This window comes from Tamandua tetradactyla, chromosome 17, assembly GCF_023851605.1.
Source record: "Tamandua tetradactyla isolate mTamTet1 chromosome 17, mTamTet1.pri, whole genome shotgun sequence".
Taxonomy (NCBI): domain Eukaryota; kingdom Metazoa; phylum Chordata; class Mammalia; order Pilosa; family Myrmecophagidae; genus Tamandua; species Tamandua tetradactyla.
This window is the reverse complement of record NC_135343.1, coordinates 3,861,731-3,883,731: the sequence shown is the minus strand read 5'-3', so window position 1 is coordinate 3,883,731 and position 22,001 is coordinate 3,861,731. Positions and strand designations below refer to the sequence as shown.

General features: G+C 49.0%; 1 protein-coding gene across 1 annotated transcript in view; it reads right to left on the bottom strand.

The window, feature by feature from the left end:
* The window catches only part of VWA3B (von Willebrand factor A domain containing 3B), a 147,821-nt gene that overhangs the window by 112,428 nt on the left and 13,392 nt on the right, over positions 1-22,001 (bottom strand). The window contains exons 5-7 of the mRNA XM_077133819.1: positions 20,628-20,787; positions 15,207-15,376; positions 13,811-13,926 (exon numbers count right to left, since the gene is read on the bottom strand). Of these exons, the coding sequence (XP_076989934.1) occupies positions 13,811-13,926; positions 15,207-15,376; positions 20,628-20,787 (446 nt within the window). The remainder of the gene's footprint in view (positions 1-13,810; positions 13,927-15,206; positions 15,377-20,627; positions 20,788-22,001) is intronic.

Sequence of the window (22,001 nt, the reverse complement as noted above, 5' to 3'; positions counted from 1 at the left end):
CAAAAAAGTTAGAATGGGCATAGCCCAAATATCCCTAAAGATTGCGGGAAAGACCAAAATAGAAGGTAGAGTTATAACAGAATAGATAGGATTTAACACATGAATATGACTGCTGAATCATTATATTGATTTTTTTTAGTCTCCAGTGTCTTGGAACAGGTAGAAGGAAAAACCTAAAATTGTATAACTGTAACCCATACCAAACTGAAATCTGTTTTATAACTACTTGTTAGAGTGTGCATTGAAATTTATTGCTTTTTTGTATTTATATTTCACAATAAAATTAAATTTAAAAATAATTTTCCTCACCCCCCCCCCCCCCACACACACACCAGTGGTGCTTTTGCAACAAAAGTTCAGCACAGTGCCCAACCTTCAAAGCAGATGTAGTGGACTTCCCCGCCCTACCCAGAATGAGTGTACTCAAAAATAACCAACAGCTTATACTCATTCTTTTGTTCCTAGCAGGTCAATTTAATTTTTTTTTTTCACATGGGCAGGCACCAGGAATCGAACCCAGGTCCTCTGGAATGGCAGGCAAGAATGTGGCCTGCCACTGTGGCCTGCCCCAATTTAATTTCTAACAAATCTCTGAAGGCTGTCTCTGTGCTTCACATTTTGTTGGGAGAGGTTGAATGCTTGGGCCTTCCCGGTTATTTAGTGTGACTCTAAGGGGCTGATGGCCTGGCAGGCCAAAGAACCAGGTGGAGACCACCACTGTCCAGTGTCAAGAGAGGGCAATGGTGAGCAGCCAGGCTGTCCACGGCAGAGAGCCGTGAGAGCAGGCCAGCAGGCTGCATGGGCCGGGACTGCAGCCAGGGACCAAGAGTAAAACCAGGAGTCCATGACACAAAGTCAAGAGGGGAGAAGAAAGGCAGGGGTTCCCTGCCCTTACAGGGGCCTACTCTCTACTTGGGAAAACTAAACCTGTGCATGCATGGAAGAGGGCGTGAGTTAAGAAAGACAAGGGTGGAGGTGCAGGAGAGCAGTTTGCAAATTCTAAACTGGGATCCTGGGGTCATGGTGGGAAGAGCAATGCGGAAATCACAAGGCAGAAGCATAATTAACATTCTAAGAGCTTGGGGTTCACTGAGTGTGAAACTTACCTTCTGTCTCTTGAGCCCTTCTCCTCACCCCTGACACACACCGGAGATGTTTAAAATTCTCATGAACTACCTGAGGACTGTCTCATTGTTGCAATAAGGAATTCAAGGGAATCCATTGCCAAGAAAGATAAAGTTTCCCAGCCTCATAGACTGTAACGTGGCAGCAATTTTGGAGGTGCAGCTGCTCCAGCCCCAAATACTGAGTGAGACAAAAAACTAGGGAGAAGGAAGGAGAGAATACCTGCTGTCTGTGAGCTACAAACAGGCACCAGTCAGCACCTCTAAATTAAATTGGAGATTGGAAGCACAGAAGCTGTGCCAGAACTGAGGGATGGGCCAGCAAACTTCCAACATCTAACTAAAGATCCCCAGTGTCTTCCAAGGATCTTGTCTCCGTTATTTTTTCTCAAGTATAGCAGTCCAAATGTATTTTAAAGTAAATAACATTTGGCTTCACAATACTTAGTTCATTCGTTTTTCTTCACCAGCACAGAAATGTGCACTTCTCAAAGGTAGAATCAACCTATTTTTATAGCTATATTTTTGGACTTGCTCTAGTTTACTAGCTGCCAGAATGCAATATACCAGAAACAGAATGGCTTTTAAAAAGGGGAATTTAATCAGTTGCTAGTTTACAGTTCCAAGGCCGAGAAAATGTCCCAGTTAAAGCAAGGCTATAGACATGTCCAATCTAAGGAATCCAGGGAAAGATACCTTGGTTCAAGAAGGCCAGTGAAGTTTAGGGTTTTTCTCTCAAGTGGAAGGCACATGCAAACACAAAGTTTCTCTCTCCTCTGGAAAGGCATGTGGTGAACATGGTCAGGGTTCCTCTCTCATCTGGAAGGGCACATGGCAAGCATGGCATCATCTGCTAGCTTTCTCTCCTGGCTTCCTGTTTCCTGAAGCTCCCCAGGAGGCATTTTCCTTCTTCATCTCCAAAGGTCTCTGGCTGGTGGACTCTCTACTTCTGGTGGCTATGTAGTTCTGCTCTGCTCTCTCTGGATCACTCTCTGAATCTCTAGCTTTCTCCAAAATATTTCCTCTTTTAAAGGATTCTAGTAAACTAATCAAGACGCACCTAAATGGGCGGAGACATGCCTCCCCTAATCCAGTTTAACAACCACTCTTGATTGGGTTATATCTCCAGGGAGATGATCTAATTACAGATTCAAACATACGGTATTGAATAGGGATTACTCTGCCTTTACGAAATGGGATTTTGATTAAAACACGACTTTTCAAGGGTACATACAACCTTTCAAACCATCACAGGGCTCAAGAATAATCCTGGTGGGATAGAGCAGCTTTTCTAGCCCCGTTTTGTCAATGGTAGAGGACACGACAAAAATATTCTCAGAAAAGCACTGCCTTGCTCTATTGCCTAATACTTGCTTCTTTTTATTTATTCATTGCCACCTCTTTCTCTTAGCCTATAAGCAAAATATGGTGGCGAGCAAACGACCCATATTTGCCAGTTCTGATCAATTAGCAGGAGCTGGCCAGAGTGCTGGGTTGAGAGAGGCTGAAAGTGAGCACTGGTTTGGCAGGAAGGAGAAATGACAGACTGACTGATTGACTGACTGATTGAATGATTGGTGAGACCACCATGGGTGAGGACAGCATAGAAACCAAAGGGCACCAGGTTGCCCAACCCCAACCAAGGGGAACCATGCGAGGCTCTGGGATCCAGGATTTGGGGCTGGAGCAGCTGCACCTCCAAAACTGCTGCCACATCACCGTCTATGAGGCTGGGAAACTTCCTCCTTCTTGACAACAGGTTCCCTTGAATTCCTTATTGCTGCCATGAGACAGCCCTGCAGGTAGTTCATGAGAACTTCAAAATCTCTGGTCTGTGTTAGAGGTGAGGAGGACTCACGGGACAGAAGGTAATGATCGTTTCTTGGGGCATATGAAACCACGTTTGCCTCCTTTCACCTCACATTTAAGTGTGGCTCCTGGAATGAGGTGGGCACCCAGTGCCCTCTGAGCTGGCTTCAGCCTGGTGGTCACCTTACAACCATAACTCCTTGGACATCCACGTCTGACGCCACATGCCATCTACAACAATCATCCCATGGTTAGTTCAGATCCTGAGCTGGCTGCATCAAGGCCTAAGTTACTTCCTTTTTTAGCCTGAGGCCAGGCCCTCAGTGAGAAACTTTATTCTAATATCATTCTACTACTCCATATTTACTATCTCAATTTAATTTAATTCTTCAAGGATAAATCAGGGAGAACCAAAATGAAAGATGAGGCTTCCTGTGAACCCAAGACACCAGAAGCTTCTCTCTGCCTTAAGAGGCATTCCTCAAACCACTGAAAAGACCCCTCACTGTAGGCCCAGGGGTCTTATAACCTAAAGAGTCCTCCCTGGAGGACTAGACAGCACTTCCGAGGATGTAATGCCTGGAGGGCTCCAAGAGGACAACAAGCTCCATTCAGAACAATCCATCCCTGAGAACTGAAGATCGCCATGTCTAGCTTATAAGTATTCCTGAACCTTTCAAGCCTCCCAGGCTCAGTGGGACCACCAGAAGCAGGTGAAAGCTGTGCCCCGATGGGGCCCCAGGGCAATCCTAGCTCCCAGTTCCAGCCCAAGCACAGCAGGTCCTCTGGTGTCCCAGCGCAGAGGTCACTTCACAAATGCATCCACCTCTCATCTAACACAGCTTAACAGTACAAAATTCACTCCTTCTCCCAAACTCCAACTTTCCTCCGCCGTTGTGTGTGACAGCAAACTGCTTAGCGTCACGGCTACTCTGTTTTAGGACACAGCCTGCCTACCCTGGTGGATTATTTCACCTTCCTTCGAGAACAAATGTCTGTAATAAAAGGCTACCTGGACTTCCGGAGAAGATGGCAGCTTAGTAAGATGCACGGGTCTTAGTTCCTCCTCCAGAACAGCTACTAGAGAAGTAGAAACGATTCAGAACAGTTCCTAGAACCACGACAGAGACCAAGAAGACAGCGTACCCCATTCTGGAACGGCTGACTGGCTGGGAGAACCCGCTCCGGTGAGATCGCCGAGGGGCGCGTGCTTCCCCGGGCCGGGGCAGCAGGTGGCCGGAGTCCCTCCATCCCTCCTTCCCGGGCCAGCTGGGAGAATTGGACAGGCGGTCCCCTCAAGCCGTGGCGGCTGGCGCCCTCCCCCCACCGCGCAGCCCCCCGGACCAGCTGGGAGAATTGGATCGGAGACCCTCAAGCCGTGGAGAATGGCAACGAGGGTCCCTTCCAAACAGGTGGCTTCCCAGTCCAGCTGGGAATGGTAGATAGGCACTCCTCCAATCCGCGGTGGCTGGCGCCTCCCCGCCACGCTTGGCGCCCCGGGCCGGCTGGGAAATTTGGACAGGCGTTCCCCTAAGCTGCGGAGGCCGGAGACCCTCCCCACGCGCGGATCCCCGGGCTGGCTGGGAGATTCGGATTGGCACTTGCCCAAGCCGCTTCGGCTGGCAAAACCCCCTACAGCAAGAGTTTTCCAAAGTTAAAGGACCCACAGCATCTTTTACTGGTGGGACCCACAGACAGATGAGCGCCACCTACTGGGCAGGATAAGAAAAACAGAGCCCAGAGATTTCACAGAAAAATCTTTCAACCTGCGGGGTCTCACACCCAGGGAAATCTGATCAAATGCCCAGACACCAGCAGAAGATAACGGATCACACTCAGAAAATTGAAAATATGGCCCAGTCAAAGGAACAAACCAATAGTTCAAATGAGATACAGGAGCTGAGACAACTAATGCTGAATATATGAACAGAAATGGAAAACCTCTTCAAAAACCAAATCGATAAATTGAGGGAGGACATGAAGAAGACATGGGCTGAACAAAAAGAAGAACTAGAAAAACTGAAAAAACAAATCACAGAACTTATGGGAGTGAAGGACAAAGTAGAAAAGATGGAAAAAACAATGGATACCTACAATGGTAAATTTAAAGAGACAGAAGCTAGAATTAGTAAATTGGAGGATGGAACATCTGAATTCCACAAAGAAACAGAAACTATAGGGAAAAGAATGGAAAAATTTGAACAGGGGATCAGGGAACTGAAGGACAATATGAAGTGCACAAATATACATGTTGTGGGTGTCCCAGAGGAGAAGAGAAGGGAAAAGGAGGAGAAAAACTAATGGAAGAAATTATCACTGAAAATTTCCCAACTCTTATGAAAGACCTAAATTTACAGATCCAAGAAGTGCAGCGCACCCCAAAGAGAATAGACCCAAATAGGCGTTCTCCAAGACACTTACTAGTTAGAATGTCAGAGGTCAAAGAGAAAGAGAGGATCTTGAAAGCAGCAAGAGAAAAACAATCCATCACATACAAGGGAAACCCAATAAGACTATGCGTAGATTTCTCAGCAGAAACCATGGAAGCTAGAAGACAGTGGGATGATATATTTAAATTATTAAAAGAGAAAAACTGCCAACCAAGACTCCTATATCCAGCAAAATTGTCCTTCAAAAATGAGGGAGAAATTAAAACATTTTCAGACAAAAAGTCACTGAGAGAATTTGTGACCAAGAGACCAGCTCTGCAAGAAATACTAAAGGGAGCACTAGAGTCAGATACAAAAAGACAGAAGAGAGAGGTATGGAGAAGAGTGTAGAAAGAAGGAAAATCAGATATGATATATATAATACAAAAGGCAAATGGTAGAGGAAAATATTATCCAAACAGTAATAACACTAAAAGTTAATGGACTGAATCCCCCAATCAAAAGACATAGACTGGCAGAATGGATTAAAAAACAGGATCCTTCTATATGCTGTCTACAGGAAACACATCTTAGACCCAAAGATAAACATAGGTTGAAAGTGAAAGGTTGGGAAAAGATATTTCATGCAAATAACAACCAGAAAAGAGCAGGAGTAGCTATACTAATATCCAACAAATTAGACTTCAAATGTAAAACAGTTAAAAGAGACAAAGAAGGACACTATCTACTAATAAAAGGAACAATTAAACAGGAAGACATAACAATCATAAATATTTACGCACCAAACCAGAATGCCCCAAAATACGTGAGGAATACACTACAAACACTGAAAAGGGAAATAGACACATATACCATAATAGTTGGAGACATCAATTCACCACTCTCATCAATGGACAGAACATCTAAACAGAGGATCAACAAAGAAATAGAGAATTTGAATATTACTATAAATGAGCTAGACTTAACAAACATTTATAGGACATTACATCCCACAACAGCAGGATACACCTTTTTCTCAAGTGCTCATGGATCATTCTCAAAGATAGACCATATGCTGGGTCACAAAGCAAGTCTTAACAAATTTAAAAAGATTGAAATCATACACAACACTTTCTCGGATCATAAAGGAATGAAGTTGGAAATCAATAATAGATGGAGTGCCAGAAAATTCACAAATACGTGGAGTCTCAACAACACACTCTTAAACAACGAGTGGGTTAAAGAAGAAATTGCAAGAGAAATTAGTAAATACCTCGAGGTGAATGAAAATGAAAACACAACATATCAAAACCTATGGGACGCAGCAAAGGCAGTGGTAAGAGGGAAATTTATTGCCCTAAATGCCTACATCAGAAAAGAAGAAAAGGCAAAAATTCAGGAATTAACTGTCCACTTGGAAGAACTGGAGAAAGAACAGCAAACTAACCCCAAAGCAAGCAAAAGGAAAGAAATAACAAAGATTAGAGCACAAATAAATGAAATTGAAAACATGAAAACAATAGAGAAAATCAATAAGGCCAGAAGTTGGTTCTATGAGAAAATCAATAAGATTGATGGGCCCTTAGCAAGATTGACAAAAAGAAGAAGAGAGAGGACGCAAACAAACAAGATCAGAAATGGAAGAGGAGACATAACTACTGACCTCACAGAAATAAAGGAGGTAATAACAGGATACTATGAACAACTTTACGCTAATAAATACAACAATTTAGAGAAATGGACGGGTTCCTGGAAAGACATGAACAACCAACTTTGACTCAAGAAGAAATAGATGACCTCAACAAACCAATCACAAGTAAAGAAATTGAATCAGTCATTCAAAAGCTTCCTAAAAAGAAAAGTCCAGGTCCAGACGGCTTCACATGTGAATTCTATCAAACATTCCAGAAAGAATTAGTACCAACTCTCCTCAAACTCTTCAAAAAAATCGAAGTGGAGGGAAAGCTACCTAATTCATTCTATGAAGCCAACATCACCCTCATACCAAAACCAGGCAAAGATATTACAAAAAAAGAAAACTACAGGCCAATCTCTCTAATGAATATAGATGCAAAAATCCTCAACAAAATTCTAGCAAATCGAATCCAACAACACATTAAAAGAATTATACATCATGACCAAGTAGGATTCATCCCAGGTATGCAAGGATGGTTCAACATATGAAAATCAATTAATGTAATGCACCCTATCAACAAATCAAAGCAGAAAAATCACATGATCACCTCAATTGATGCAGAGAAGGCATTTGACAAGATTCAACATCCTTTCCTGTTGAAAATACTTCAAAAGATAGGAATACAAGGGAACTTCCTTAAAATGATAGAGGGAATATATGAAAAACCCACAGCTAATATCATCCTCAATGGGGAAAAATTGAAAACTTTCCCCCTAAGATCAGGAACAAGACAAGGATGTCCATTATCACCACTATTATTCAACATCGTGTTGGAGGTTCTAGCCAGAGCAATTAGACAAGAAAAAGAAATACAAGGCATCAGAATTGGAAAGGAATAAATAAAACTATCACTGTTTGCAGACGATATGATACTATATGTCAAAAACCCGGAAAAATCCACAACAAAACTACTAGAGCTAATAAATGAGTACAGCAAAGTAGCAGGTTACAAGATCAACATTCAAAAATCTGTAGCATTTCTATACACTAGTAATGAACAAGCTGAGGGGGAAATCAAGAAACGAATCCCATTTACAATTGCAACTAAAAGAATAAAATACCTAGGAATAAATTTAACTAAAGAGACAAAAAACCTATACAAAGAAAACTACAAAAAACTGTTAAAAGAAATCACAGAAGACCTAAATAGATGGAAGGGCATACCGTGTTCATGGATTGGAAGACTAAATATAGTTAAGATGTCAATCCTACCTAAATTGATTTACAGATTCAACGCAATACCAATCAAAATCCCAACAACTTACTTTTCAGAAATGGAAAAACCAATAAGCAAATTTATCTGGAAGGGCAGGGTGCCCCGAATTGCTAAAAGTATCTTGAGGAAAAAAAACGAAGCTGGAGGTCTCACGCTGCCGGACTTTAAGGCATATTATGAAGCCACAGTGGTCAAAACAGCATGGTATTGGCATAAATATAGATCTATCGACCAATGGAATCGAATAGAGTGCTCAGATATAGACCCTCTCATCTATGGACATTTGATCTTTGATAAGGCAGTCAAGCCAACTCACCTGGGACAGAACAGTCTCTTCAATAAATGATGCCTAGAGAACTGGATATCCATATGCAAAAGAATGAAAGAGGACCCATATCTCACACCCTATACAAAAGTTAACTCAAAATGGATTAAAGATGTAAACATTAGGTCTAAGACCATAAAACAGTTAGAGGAAAATGTTGGGAGATATCTTATGAAACTTACAATTGGAGGCGGTTTTATGGACCTTAAACCTAAAGCAAGAGCACTGAAGAAGGAAATAAATAAATGGGAGCTCCTCAAAATTAAACACTTTTGTGCATCAAAGAACTTCATCAAGAAAGTAGAAAGACAGCCTACACAATGGGAGACAATATTTGGAAACGACACATCAGATAAAGGTCTAGTATCCAGAATTTATAAAGAGATTGTCCAACTCAACAACAAAAAGACAGCCAACCCAATTACAAAATGGGAAAAAGACTTGAACAGACACCTCTCAGAAGAGGAAATACAAATGGCCAAAAGGCACATGAAGAGATGCTCAATGTCCCTGGCCATTAGAGAAATGCAAATCAAAACCACAATGAGATATCATCTCACACCCACCAGAATGGCCATTATCAACAAAACAGAAAATGACAAGTACTGGAGAGGATGCGGTGAAAGAGGCACACTTATCCACTGTTGGTGGGAAGGTCAAATGGTGCAACCACTGTGGAAGGCAGTTTGGCAGTTCCTCAAAAAACTGAATATAGAATTGCCATACGACCCAGCAATACCATTGCTAGGTATCTACTCAAAGGACTTAAGGGCAAAGACACAAACGGACATTTGCACACCAATGTTTATAGCAGCATTATTTACAATTGCAAAGAGTTGGAAACAGCCAAAATGTCCATCAACAGACAAGTGGCTAACAAACTGTGGTATATACATACGATGGGATATTATGCAGCTTTAAGACAGGATAAACTTATGAAGCATGTAATAACATGGATGGACCTAGAGAACATTATGCTGAGTGAGTCTAGCCAAAAACTAAAGGACAAACACTGTATGGTCCCAGTGATGTGAACCGACATTCAAGAATAAACTTGGAATATGTCATTGGTAACAGAGTCCAGCAGGAATTAGAAACAGGGTAAGATAATGGGTAATTGGAGCTGAAGGGATACAGACTGTGCAACAGGACTAGATACAAAAACTCAAAAATGGACAGTACAATAATACCTAATTATAAAGTAATCATGTTAAAATACTGAATGAAGCTGCATCTGAGCTATAGGTTTTTTTTTGTCTGTCTGTTTGTTTGTTTGTTTGTCTTTTTTTTTACTATTATTATTATTTTTATTTTTTTCTCTATATTAACATTCTATATCTTTTTCTGTTGTTTTGCTAGTTCTTTTCCTAAATCGATGCAAATGTACTAAGAAATGATGATCATGCATCTATGTGATGATGTTAAGAATTACTGATTGCATATGTAGAATGGAATGATTTCTAAATGTTGTGTTAATTTCTTTTTTTTCTTTAATTAATAAAAAAAAAAAAGGCTACCTGGAATTCCAAATGCAAGGAAAGAGGAAACGAACATTAACAAGTGCTAACTTTGTCCATGTGTGTTGCATGCTTTAACTCTTCCAGCCATCATCTACTACTAACTCCACTTTTACAAGTGAGGAAACGTCACTCAGAAAGGTTTGGTCACTTGCTCAGGTCAGACTGTAGCGACTGGCAAACTTTCCAAAGTTGATTCCCTGTGGGCTACTTCTTGTTGGAAAATGATGGGGTAGCGGTTAGAAGGCGGGGGTCAGGCGAGCAGAGCTGTGTGGGGGAAGGGAAGAAAGTCCCACAGACAGGTTTTCGTGTGTTGTTTAGTGGTTAATTTTTTTCAGAACGTTAAAGTACTTGAAAAAATATTGGTACACTGAAAACTAGACATGTTAAAACTCACATTATTTTATATTTAAATACTTTCTTTATACTCAAAGCAGAATTTATCATAATTTTACTTTCCTGATTTTAATGGAAGCAAATGCCTCTATTAAAAAGTTCAAAATCTACTTTTTTTCTATATCATTTTCAGTTGTGAGGTGTAAGCCACAACCAAGGGCCAAAAGTAACTTTTTTTTTTTTTTTTTTGAAAGGGAAACATCTTTAAACATTTTCTTGTATTCTGTTTCTCCGTATTTGTTACATGGGCTGGGGCCGGGAATCGAACCGAGGTCCTCCGGCATAGCAGGCAAGCACTTTGCCCGCTGAGCCACCGCGGCCCGCCCCCAAAAGTAACTTTGAAAGTAGGTTTGTCGAATGTAAAACTTATAGCAAAACATATGAATATACTTCTCAGATATTTAAACTTAAAAAAATGGTGTTCTGACTTGTAATACACAGATATTTCAATTTTTGAATATTTTTTCCAGCTATCTTCCTATTCCAGGAAAAAATTAATTATTAAAATGCATAAACACTAGTCTCTAGAAGTGTACATTTTCCTCTTGCCTCAGGCTCTGATACATATTTGTTTGAGCCTGGCTTTAAAATTTGGGTATTTTATATATCATGGATTTTTTTTTTTTTTTAATTTTTTTTTTATTAATCAAAAAAAAGAAAAGAAATTAACACAACACTTAGAAATCATTCCATTCTACACATGCACTCAATAATTCTTAGTATCATCACATAGATGTATGATCATCATTTCTTAGTACATTTGCATCGATTTAGGAAAAGAACTAGCAAAACAGCAGAAAAAGATATAGAATGTTAATATAGAGAAGAGAATTAAAATAATAATACTAATAAAAAATATATATATATATAAAAAGGAAAAAGAAAAAAAACAAAAACAAAAGATACAAACAAACAAACAAACAAACAAAAAACTATATTTCAGGTGCAGCTTCATTCAGTGTTCCAACATAGTTACATTACACTTAGGTATTATTGGGTTGTCCATTTTTGAGTTTTTGTATCTAGTCCTGTTGCACAGTCTGTATCCCTTCAGCTCCAATTACCCATTATCTTACCTGTTTCTAACTCCTGCTGGTCTCTGTTACCAATGACATATTCCAAGCTGATTCTCGAATGTCGGTTCACATCAGTGGGACCATACAGTATTTGTCCTTTAGTTTTTGGCTAGACTCACTCAGCTTAATGTTCTCTAGGTCCATCCATGTTATTACATGCTTCATAAGTTTAGTCTGTCTTAAAGCTGCATAATATTCCATCGTAGGTATACGCCACAGTTTGTTTAGCCACTCGTCTGTTGATGGACATTTTGGCTGTTTCCATCTCTTTGCAATTGTAGATAATGCTGCTATAAACACTGGTGTGCAAATGTCCATCTGTGTCTTTGCCCTTAAGTCCTTTGAGTAGATACCCAGCAGTGGTATTGCTGGGTCGTAATCCATTCTGCCAGTCTATGTCTTCTGATTGGGAAATTCAGTCCATTAACTTTTAGTGTTATTACTGTTTGGATAATATTTTCCTCTACCATTTTGCCTTTTGTATTATATATATCATATCTGATTTTCCTTCTTTCTACACTTTACTCCATACCTCTCTCTTCTGTCTTTTCGTATCTGACTCTAGTGCTCCCTTTAGTATTTCTTGCAGAGCTGGTCTCTTGGTCACAAATTCTCTCAGTGACTTTTTGTCTATAAATGTTTTAATTTCTCTATATCATGGATTTTTAAAATTAATTTTTATTTTTTAAATTTGGCATTAACATATCATTATCTTGACGACCAACGTTTTCAGCACCCCTGAGCGCACTGACGCAGTGAGTGGGGAGTAAGTCACAGCCTAAAAGCCGATCACCTGGAGTCCAAAAAGCCGGCAGTAGCAGGCAGGTTCCTGCGACCCCAACCCTCCATCTCCATTCCCTATTTTCTGTTCACTAGCAGGAAACTTTATGTCCTAAGAAGGGGGTGAGAGGGAGCAGAGCTGCAGGAGGGGATTCGAGGAAACCAGTCCAGCCAACGCTTCAAACCGTGCCTGTGGTGGCTGAGAGCGGGCCCTGCGGAGACCCCGTCCAAGACCTGCCTCTGAGGCTGCAGAGGGCGCGAAACACAGATTTTCCGGCCTGTGCTGGGTCTGTCAGTGCCGGGTGGGAGCGGCGGGCAGCTCTGGAATGTTGGAGGGAGGGGACAAGACACACTTAGGCTATGGACTCGCCCAGAACACTCGGGACGTGCGCTCGCTGAGATGACATTCGATGGCAGCCCACCCTCCGAACGCTTCCTTTCAAGAAAACGTTCTTATCTATAATTTAATTCGCATGCTCCACAGGGCTGGGAAGAGGGCAGCTGCTGAAAATGTAAGTGATGCCCAGGAATGCGTGGGCCAAATTGAACTCCATTTACAGCCCTGGCCGACCTGCTCATTTAAATCTCATGCCTGCACCAGCCCTGCTGATCAGCTGACCTCTCACGTTCTCTGCAGTGGCCCACTTCCCTGAAGGGTGTCCAGCAGCCCTGGCTCTGCTCTGGGGCGCTGAGGGTCTGAATGATAGAGCGGACACCGGCCAACCCGCTGCCCACCTGAGGATGCAATCATGGAGGCCACCAGCCCTGCCAACAGCCCGGTGCCCCCTCCCCAAACCTCCACGGCCTCAAGTGAGCAGCTTCTCCCCATCCGCTAAGAGGGAGGCTATAAAGCTTTCCACCGATAACTAAGAATGGGCAGGAAGGTGGCGACAGGGTCTTCTCCGGACTGCTCTCCCTGGCGACACCCCCACCAGGGGCTCCATTCCCCCTGCCCCAGCTCTGCTCCCGAGGTGCCTGTCCAGGGCCTGACCCACAGACCATCTGCCCAGAGCAAGCCCCTTCCACTGCTGTCTTTCCTGTCGCACCGTGGCCTCCTCCAGCCTGCGGTGGTCTCCCGAGCCGCGGGGATGGAAGGTGAGGGGCCTCCAAGCCCATCGACCTCACCAGGGCTGCAGGGGGCGGGACGCCCAGGACCACTGCAGGCCCCCCACTGCACCCCCCGCTGCACACCCCACCGAGCCCCCCAGCCAGCCCGTGGCCAGGAGCACTGCGGGCAGCAACGTGCCCAGAGTCACAGCTCCAGACGCTCCCAGGTGGGTGGCCAGCTGTCCCTCGGGCCACGCCCTGCGAGAGCAGCTGATGGCCGGCTACGGGCCAACCCGCTTGGTCACCTCGCATCCGCTCCCTGTGCTCTGTGCCCTGTGCCCTATGCCGGGAGAGGCACCAACAGGCCGGACACGCCTGCCTCGGCGTGAGAGCCTAAGGGCAGCACGCCTGGAGTCACCGAGCACATGCCCTGCGCCTTCTCAGAGTCCAGGTACCTGGAGGGAGCTTCCCTTTCAGCTTCCTGGAGCTCCAGGTGTCAGCGCCCGTGCCCTCCTTCCCGCTGCAGGCCGAAAACGCCACACATTCTGCTCTCTCGGCAAACGCGTGGAACCTGAAAGCGCACCAGACTGTCAGCATGAAGCGAGTAACACAGGATCTGCACACACCTGCGGACGCTCTAGGAGTTTAGACACGTTCTTTTGTGCTGCTGAGCTGAGTTCACTGCTCTGCCTGCACCTTTTCACGTCCCACAGCTGACGGCCAGGAGTGGATAGCTCAGGGATCTGGGAGCAGAAGGCTCTGCCCTGCGTGGGGGTTCAGAGTGACACGGAAGGAGGATCCCCTGTGCTTCTGCTCCTCCTTTTGATCCCAGGCCAGTTAGTTTGGGCACGTCCTGCGGCCAGCGCTGCTGGCGCATCTGTCCCCTGCTGATGGGCCTTGGCCCCTGACCTCAGCAAACCCACCCTGCCCAGGGTTGCAGCTGAAGGTTACAGAGCGGGGGGCTTCCGTGTGGCCCAGGAGGAAGGGCAGCCGGGAGCCCAGTGGGGAGCAAATCAGAGGCTCACCCCAGCTGCTGGCTCCAGCCAGGCACCCCGACGGGACCCCACGCCAAAGTCCAGGCAGACTGGCGCTGGGCAGGGTGTGGGTCACCGTTCAGGGGCACCTGGAAACTGAAAGGTCAACAGCAGGAAACAGCTTTCAGATTGAGAAAAGAGCCCCAGGCAGCCCTGTGCCCATATCAGACTTGGCAAAGGCCTAGGTCACTCTGCTCGTGACCACATAAGTAGCTGGTCTCTCTCCACACACACACACACACAGGAACACACGCGCACACACACATAGGCACACACGCACGCAGGCACATACACACATACATGCACACGCAGGCACACGCACATGCAGACACGCATGCATGCAGGCACACATACATGCAGGCACATGCACATACATGCACACACAGATACACGCATATAGGCATACACTCAGGCACACACACATGTAGACACATACACATGCACACATGCACAGGCGCAGACTCATGCAGGCACATGCACATGCACAGGTATACACGCATCCAGGCACGCAAACTTACACATGCACACATGTGCACACACATACACACACATGCGTACACTCACCTACACACAGGCACACACATACATATGCACACCTGCATGTGCACAACACACCCGGTACATGTGCCTGCACATACACACAGACACATACATAAGCAGGCATGTGCACACACACAGGCGCACACACACGCACACACATACACATGGAAAGTGTGAGAAGTAAAGGAGCACAGAGACAAACAACCATCTGGAAACCGGGAGAACGTGGGGACAGACTGGCCTGGAGGACACAAGGAGTCACGGCCCCTCAGCCTACCTGCCTCGGGCCCTGGCACTCAGGTCCTTTAGGAACGCGATGGTGCCACCTCCCCTGGCGTTGAAGGACACGGTACAGACAGGACATGGGCCACCCAGCGCCTGCTGGAGGAGAGGCTCCCTGGACTCCTCGGGCACGTCCCCCACCACAAAGTAGTAAACTGACTCGATCTGCAAAACAGTGGTCCCAGAGGGTCAGCACCTGCAGGTCAGCACCTGTGGGCCCTCGCTGAGTGGACTCGCCTGCCAGGCCCTTTTAATAAAGTGCCTTTTTTCCCCCAGTGGGCAAAAAAGAAAGGGCAGCAGCATGCTTGGTGGTTCTGGAGGGTGTCTGGGGGCCTCGTGAGGATGTGAGACGTCCACTCTGGTGCTGCAAAGGCCTTCTGGCAGGGGCTCGGCACGCGGGCACTGCCCAAGAACAGCGCGGCTGGCAGGTCCAGGGGAGAGTCTCCCCCAAGCCCGCGAGCATGTCACAGGGTCAGGAGCTGTGAGTTCCAGGCAGGGGGCTAAGGAGATCTTGGCACAGCCACCACAGGCAGGAGGCTTAAGAGCCGCTTCCCACGAGGGTGCCAGAGCCGACGACGCACACAAACCCTTCTGCCCTCAGCCCCAGCCAGCGGGGAGGGCACACCCCAGCTGCTGGCCCTCTGGGCCCTCCCGAGGGGAGCAGCACAGGCCACGGAGGGCAGCACCCCAGTCCTGGCTTCGCAGGCAGGTCTGCGGCCAGGTCCACCCCCAGCCGGCCTCTCGCCCTGGCCAGGCCAGGTATGAGAATGGAATCCATCCCCCAGCGCCCCTCACCCAGGGAGGAGACAACCCCAAAGAAGCACCCCCTGCTTAATGTAGAGACCAAGTCCATTCCGGAGTACACACAAGTGCACACAAACACACACGCTCACACACACTCACACATGTGCGCACAGACACATGCACGCACACTCGCACACATGCACGCATACACACATGCACGCACATCGCTTTCCATGCATCTCTGAGAAGGTGAAAACCCAGGTGAGCACAGCACCCTCCTGAGGCACGCTGAGGGGTCACCTCCGCAGCCTGCTGCATGTGGGGAGCTCTGAGGGATAAAGATGCCGCTGCCCCTGCAGACTCAGGGCCCCTCCTCTCCTAATTCCAAACCCCCGTGAGCTGAAGGAGTTGGGAGACATCCTTGCCTCCACCACGTCAGACTCGGCCGGCTGAGTGAGGCGCGTGGGCTCACAGTCCTGGCCGGAAGCCCTGGCCCATGTGATGCTGGGGGGACATTTACTGTGGGCCCAGGGGGTGGGGGCAGACTGGGGTGTCAGCTGGGGAGCAGGAGGTCAGGGTGGGGGCTGGGACCCGGCTCCTCGGGCAGCGCCCTCCTCAAACCCGGCACAGAAAAGCCCTTCTTCACCCTTCCCCACGGCTCCTTCGCCCCAGCGCTTCGACACCAGCTCCCTGATTTTTCAAAGTAGCCTAATGGGAGATAAAGCCTGGGGAATACTGTAAACGTCTTAAATTTCTCTCAGTCACCTGGGAGATAGAAAAAACAATAAATGAATGAGGACTCGTGGTTCTCCCCACTGCCAGGTTTTTCCTGGTTCTCCAGCACGCATGTCAGAGTGATTTTCCCTCTTGTTCAAGGTCAGTGGTGCTGGGTGCCGCAGACAGGCTCCTGCCAAGATGCACTTTCACGTATGGGTTTCCAGCTGCATCGGTGTCCGAGTCTGGTATGGGAACAGGTTTATCCTCTTCTGAGGCTCTAAAACCCATGCTCCTCGGCAGGGAAGACCCGGGCAGTACTTTCTGGGGGTGTGGTGGGGTGATGGGGGGAAGGGCAGACCCTCTGGGGCCACTGGGGGCTCTGATGCCAGTGCAACCCCATTGCACACCAGGCACACTTGGCTGCAAGATCTGAAATCCTTCTGCAGGAATGTATTTTACCCTCAAGATTTCAACAAATAAAAATTGCTGGAGCCAGCAGTGAGTCAGATTTCCTTTCCTTTACTAATGCTATGGGGTAATTCATTATTCACTGAGTTCTAGCTCAGCTTCATAAGTGCCTGTTTCCAGTCGCCTCTCGGTTATCTGCAGTGCAGATTTCCTGGGACTGGTTTACTTGGAGATGGCCAATCACAGCCTGCTCTCCTGCACACCACCCTTCAGCCTCTCCTCTCTGCGCATGTGACATTGAGAAAAGCCGAGAGGAAGATGAACTAGCACCAATCCCCAGTCTCCCCCTACAAGAAACCGGCAAGATGCCTTTAAAGGCCCCTGGGATGGTAGCTGACACACATATCCAGGACTCCAGGGGTCCTGCTGAGTAGGAACTGGTATAGCATGCCCAGTTTACAGATGAGGAGAGCAAGGCTTGGAAAGCACGACTCAGTGCTGCAGCTGGAAACCCAGGCTGCCGGAGGCCGCGGTTGAGCTCCTGCCCGTCCGTCGTGGGGAGACTGGCCCCTCCTGGAGGTGGACACGAATCCAGAACTGCGAAAGCAAGATCTCGAGACGAGGGGTGGGCAGCCAGGTCCCATTCCTCTCCAGTGGCCCCCACCATCTGGGGGCGGGCTCTTGCCATGGGTGACCGCCCTGCCCACCTGGAGCGGGTCCAGGGGGTGTACAGCCCCAAGGAGCTGCCTCTGTGGCACCCACAGCCCCGGGCCAGACTGTGGGCAGCTGGGAGCGCCCCAGGGCCAGGGTCAGTCCTGGGGCGGGGCCAGCGGCAGCAGCTACCCCCACGCGACCGCCTCGCTGACGGGCATTTCCCAAAACGTTGATTTGCACCAAATTTGCCCAAACAGCCGAGGTGGGGTTCCGTTCAGCTCTGTTAGAGTCAAAGGCTCCTGTCACTTCCAGGACGCAAAGTACGGCGCAGCCTCGGAGTGCTCATCGGGGACGGCTGGTGCGCGAGGCCACCCCACGGCCAGGCCTGGGATCCTGCCGGACTGGGGAGGGGAGCAATCGCCTGGGAGCAGCCGGCCCTGCTCCTCGCTGGCCGTCGGGGCCTCGAGTATAGAAATTCCGCCTCCCCGGGCAGCGGGAATGGACTGAACTGGAGCAGGGGCTGGGTTGAGGCCCTGCCCCAGCCGCCTCGCACCGCCCCAGAGGCTGGCCTGTGCCCACAGCGCCCTGCCCGGGGTGTGCGGCCCCTCCCGCCGGGCCCTCGGCACACGCTCACACCCTCAGCTCCCGAGGCGCTAACCCCACACCTCGATTTAAAGGGCCCCAGGCCGCCCCCAGGTCCCCCTCAGCGGCCCCTCTGTCCTGTCATTCCGACCCTGCCTAGCCCCAGGGGCGGCACGGTCTCTGCCCTCCATGCCCACAGCCAGCACCGCGCTCAGCCCTCATGCCCGCGTGGGCTTGCTGCAGGGACGGCCTCTCCTGCTCATTTCTGGCCACGAGGCAGCGCCTCCCTGTTTGCCCCCCCCCGGACCCAGCCATGGAGGAGACACTGACACAAAGCAGGTGACCAAGCAGAGGGGAAGGCCTGGGTTTTTATATTTACTGTCCAAAAAAAAAGGTGAGAGCCCTAAGCCTCCCAATCCCAGCAAAACCGCAGTGGCAGGGGCGACTGTGACCCTCGCTGGCATGGACGTGAGGGGCAGGGCCGGCCCTTAAGAGACCCTCCCCGCACACCCGGGGGCGAGGCCACTAGGCAGCGCAGTGACTGGGAGTCCCTCGGACCGCTGCTGGAAAGGGGCTCGGGGTGGAGGGGCTCAGGGTCTGTGGAAATGCCAGCCTCCGGGGGCTCTGGAGCACAGAGCTGGGCCCTGCTGCAGCCCTGGAGGCCGGAGATGGGAAATCAAGGTGCCGCTGTGCCCTCGGGGGCTCCAGGCAGACTGCTCCGGCCTCTCCCAGTAACTGCGGCTGCGTAGCTTCACACGGCCTCCACGCCCAATCGTGGGTTAGGGTCTGACACCTGACCATGGATTTGGTGTCTGACACCAACCGTGGATTTAGGGCCAACGCCCAACCTTGGATTTAGGGTCCTACGCCCATCATGGGTTTAGGGTCTGACACCTGAGCATGATTTGGGATCTGACGTCCGACTGTGGGTTTAGGGTCCAACCCTGTCCGTGGATTTAGGGTCTGACCCCGTCTGTGGATTTAGGGTCTCCCTGGGCAACCCAGGCTGCTCTCATCTCAGCACCCCCCACTCAGTAACATCTGCAACGCCCGTCTCCAAGCAAAGTCACATGGCAGCGTCAGGACTTCCATGGGGACATGCTATCCCTCGGCCCTGCACCGCACGCTCTGCTCTGCTGTGGTGCTCCCTTCCCACATGTCTCCCCTGGAGCCCTCTAAGTGCTCCCTTCCTGCTGGGCAAGGGGCAGCCCCAGAGAGAGGGGCTGCACAAAGCAGAGGCACATCACACGGCGCTTAGCTAGTGCCACCCACATGCACACACACACAGACACACACCCACGCAAAGTGCTCCCGGATGCTTACTGAGGGGTTCAGATGGGTGAAATTCTGCAGAAGTTAAAACAAACTCAAAAAGCCAGAGAGCAAAGTCGTTGGACTTTAGTCCTCCCGTAACGGGCAACATTTGTTCCTCTGGCTCCTGAGGAAGATGACGCATTTCCAATTTCAAATCGCCACGGTCCGGATCAATGCACACGGCCTGGAGGCTCCTGGACACTCCCCTCCAGGTGCTGCCACATGGCCTCTGACCCCAGCAGGGCGTGGGAATGCAGCGGGGGCAGCCTGGGGAGGGCGGCGGTGAGTGCAGCCCATGGGACACCGAGGGAAAGCAGGGCTCCTCCACGCAGGCTCGAGGCTGGCCCCAGGACCCCACTTCTCGAGTGCCCTCCACTCCCCTCGGCTCTCCTGCCATTAGAAACCACACCCTTGTGGCTAAAAGTGGCACAAATGCTGTTTGGTCCACTCTTTTGGGTAAAGCTTCATTTCCAGAGGCTGCTGCGAAAGCACAGGCCACTACATTACTGTCCTGAGCCAAGGCGCCCGGCCACTGGACGCACCCCACAGGCGCACATGATGGAGGGGCAGGGCCGTGGCTGTGAGGACCCCCGGCCCGGCCCCCAGCCCCGCTGCCCCGAGGCACGGACGGCGTCAGGACAGGGCAGGAGGGCTGCACGGTGCGGCCCAGCTCCCAGGCCTCCTGCTGGCGCCCAGGACCCAAGGACCCATAGCTGCCCTGCCTGCGGCCGCCTCCCCAGAAAGAGCCAGCTGGGCCCAGGGAGGCAGACAGCCGCCGCCTAACTCTAGAAACAGGCCGCACTCGGGGCGACCCGGCTCTGCCTTCCACAAGGCTGCGCTCCTCCTTCCCTCCGCCCCGGAACCTGGTGATCAACTGGTGGCTACACAGAGGCAGGTGGGAAAGTGGTGTGGGGCCGGCGGGTGCTGGGGCGGGGGTCTCTGTGGCTGCCGCTGGGGCCGAGAGCCGGTGGGTGGAGGGGACGCCCAGGCCACTTACTGTGGGGTCCTTCCCGGCTTCCCGTAGAGCCTCCGGGCGCGCGGCTGGACTCAGGGCCCGTGGCGGCTGCAGCTGCTCCAGCCACGCAGCGGCGGCATCCAGGGCCTGCTGGCTCACAGGCGCGGCGTCTTCCCGCCACTTCTCGGGCTCGTGAGAAGCACTGGAAGGAACCGCACAGGGCTGTCACTGGTGGCCGTGAAGAGGCTGCCTAAGCACCAGGGCGGGGAGAGGGCAGGACACGGCCCCCAGCCTCTGAAAGCCGCCCCAGGTGTGCCCAAAGCGCCTCGATCTTCCACGTGCGGGAGCAAAACCCTCGGCATATAAACATTCACAGGCGCTCGGAAAAATGTCCAAGACTGCTGGTTCCCTAAACAAGCTTGTATGTGTCATCTATTAACAGTAACTTGACAAGCATTCAGGCACTATTAAGCTTTGCAAAGCGGCAGCAATTTTACTAACCTAAAATGTTATCTCTACTCCTTTCACGATATTGCTTTCATTGTCTTGAAAGATTCCTATCATTTACCTTCTTTTGGGTAAAAAATAGCATTGTTTTGTGCTCACAGAGCATTAGGGTCTAAATCCCGAGGAAACCTGAGCACTTTGCTCGGGCTGGAGAGGGACTGGCTCATGCCCCCCACCCACCCCCTCTGCAGAGGCTCGTCCTGCTCGCGTCAGCCCTGGTGGGCCCTCTGGGTAGAGGGGGTGGCCAGGTGGCATATGCACCATGGCATGTTACTTTCTAGGAAGGAAAAGCCTTTACTAATTTACCTGTATCAGAAATAGGGACCTGGGATGTGACATACCCAGGCACCCTCCCCAAAGATTTCATCTATTTAGGTGAAAATAACATAAAAAACAAAAACTCAATTAGGTGGGTGCCCCCACCCCTACCCTTAGCCAGATGCCCCCTGTGAGGGAGGTGCGGCCACCGTGCCAAACGAGACGCTGGCAAAGATGTCCCTATTCTCTTGAGTCCAAGAATCCATAAATAATTGATTGTGAAAAACTCTGGAAATAAAGGAAATTCTGTAACGCTAACCACCTGCTGCTCTGAGTAGAGGCAGTCACCTCACCAGGTGGCAGGGGCAGGGACCTCAGGGTGAGCTGCAAAGCCAGTTTGGAAAGTCAGCCAAATTTGTGACAAATTTGAATGAATTGCCCAAGCTAAAATCTAAAATGGGTGAAGGGGTTTTATGCCCACTTCATGTTCCACATAACTCACGTTCCTCTATTTTGCCCTTCCTGTGCATTGAAGAAAACTGTGCTTCTCATTTGGTTCTAATTTGAAAACACAAATGTCACATACGAAGCAGAAAAAAGTCCCCTGCGATTTAGTCATTGTGATTTTTCTACTGAAATTGTATATTCCAC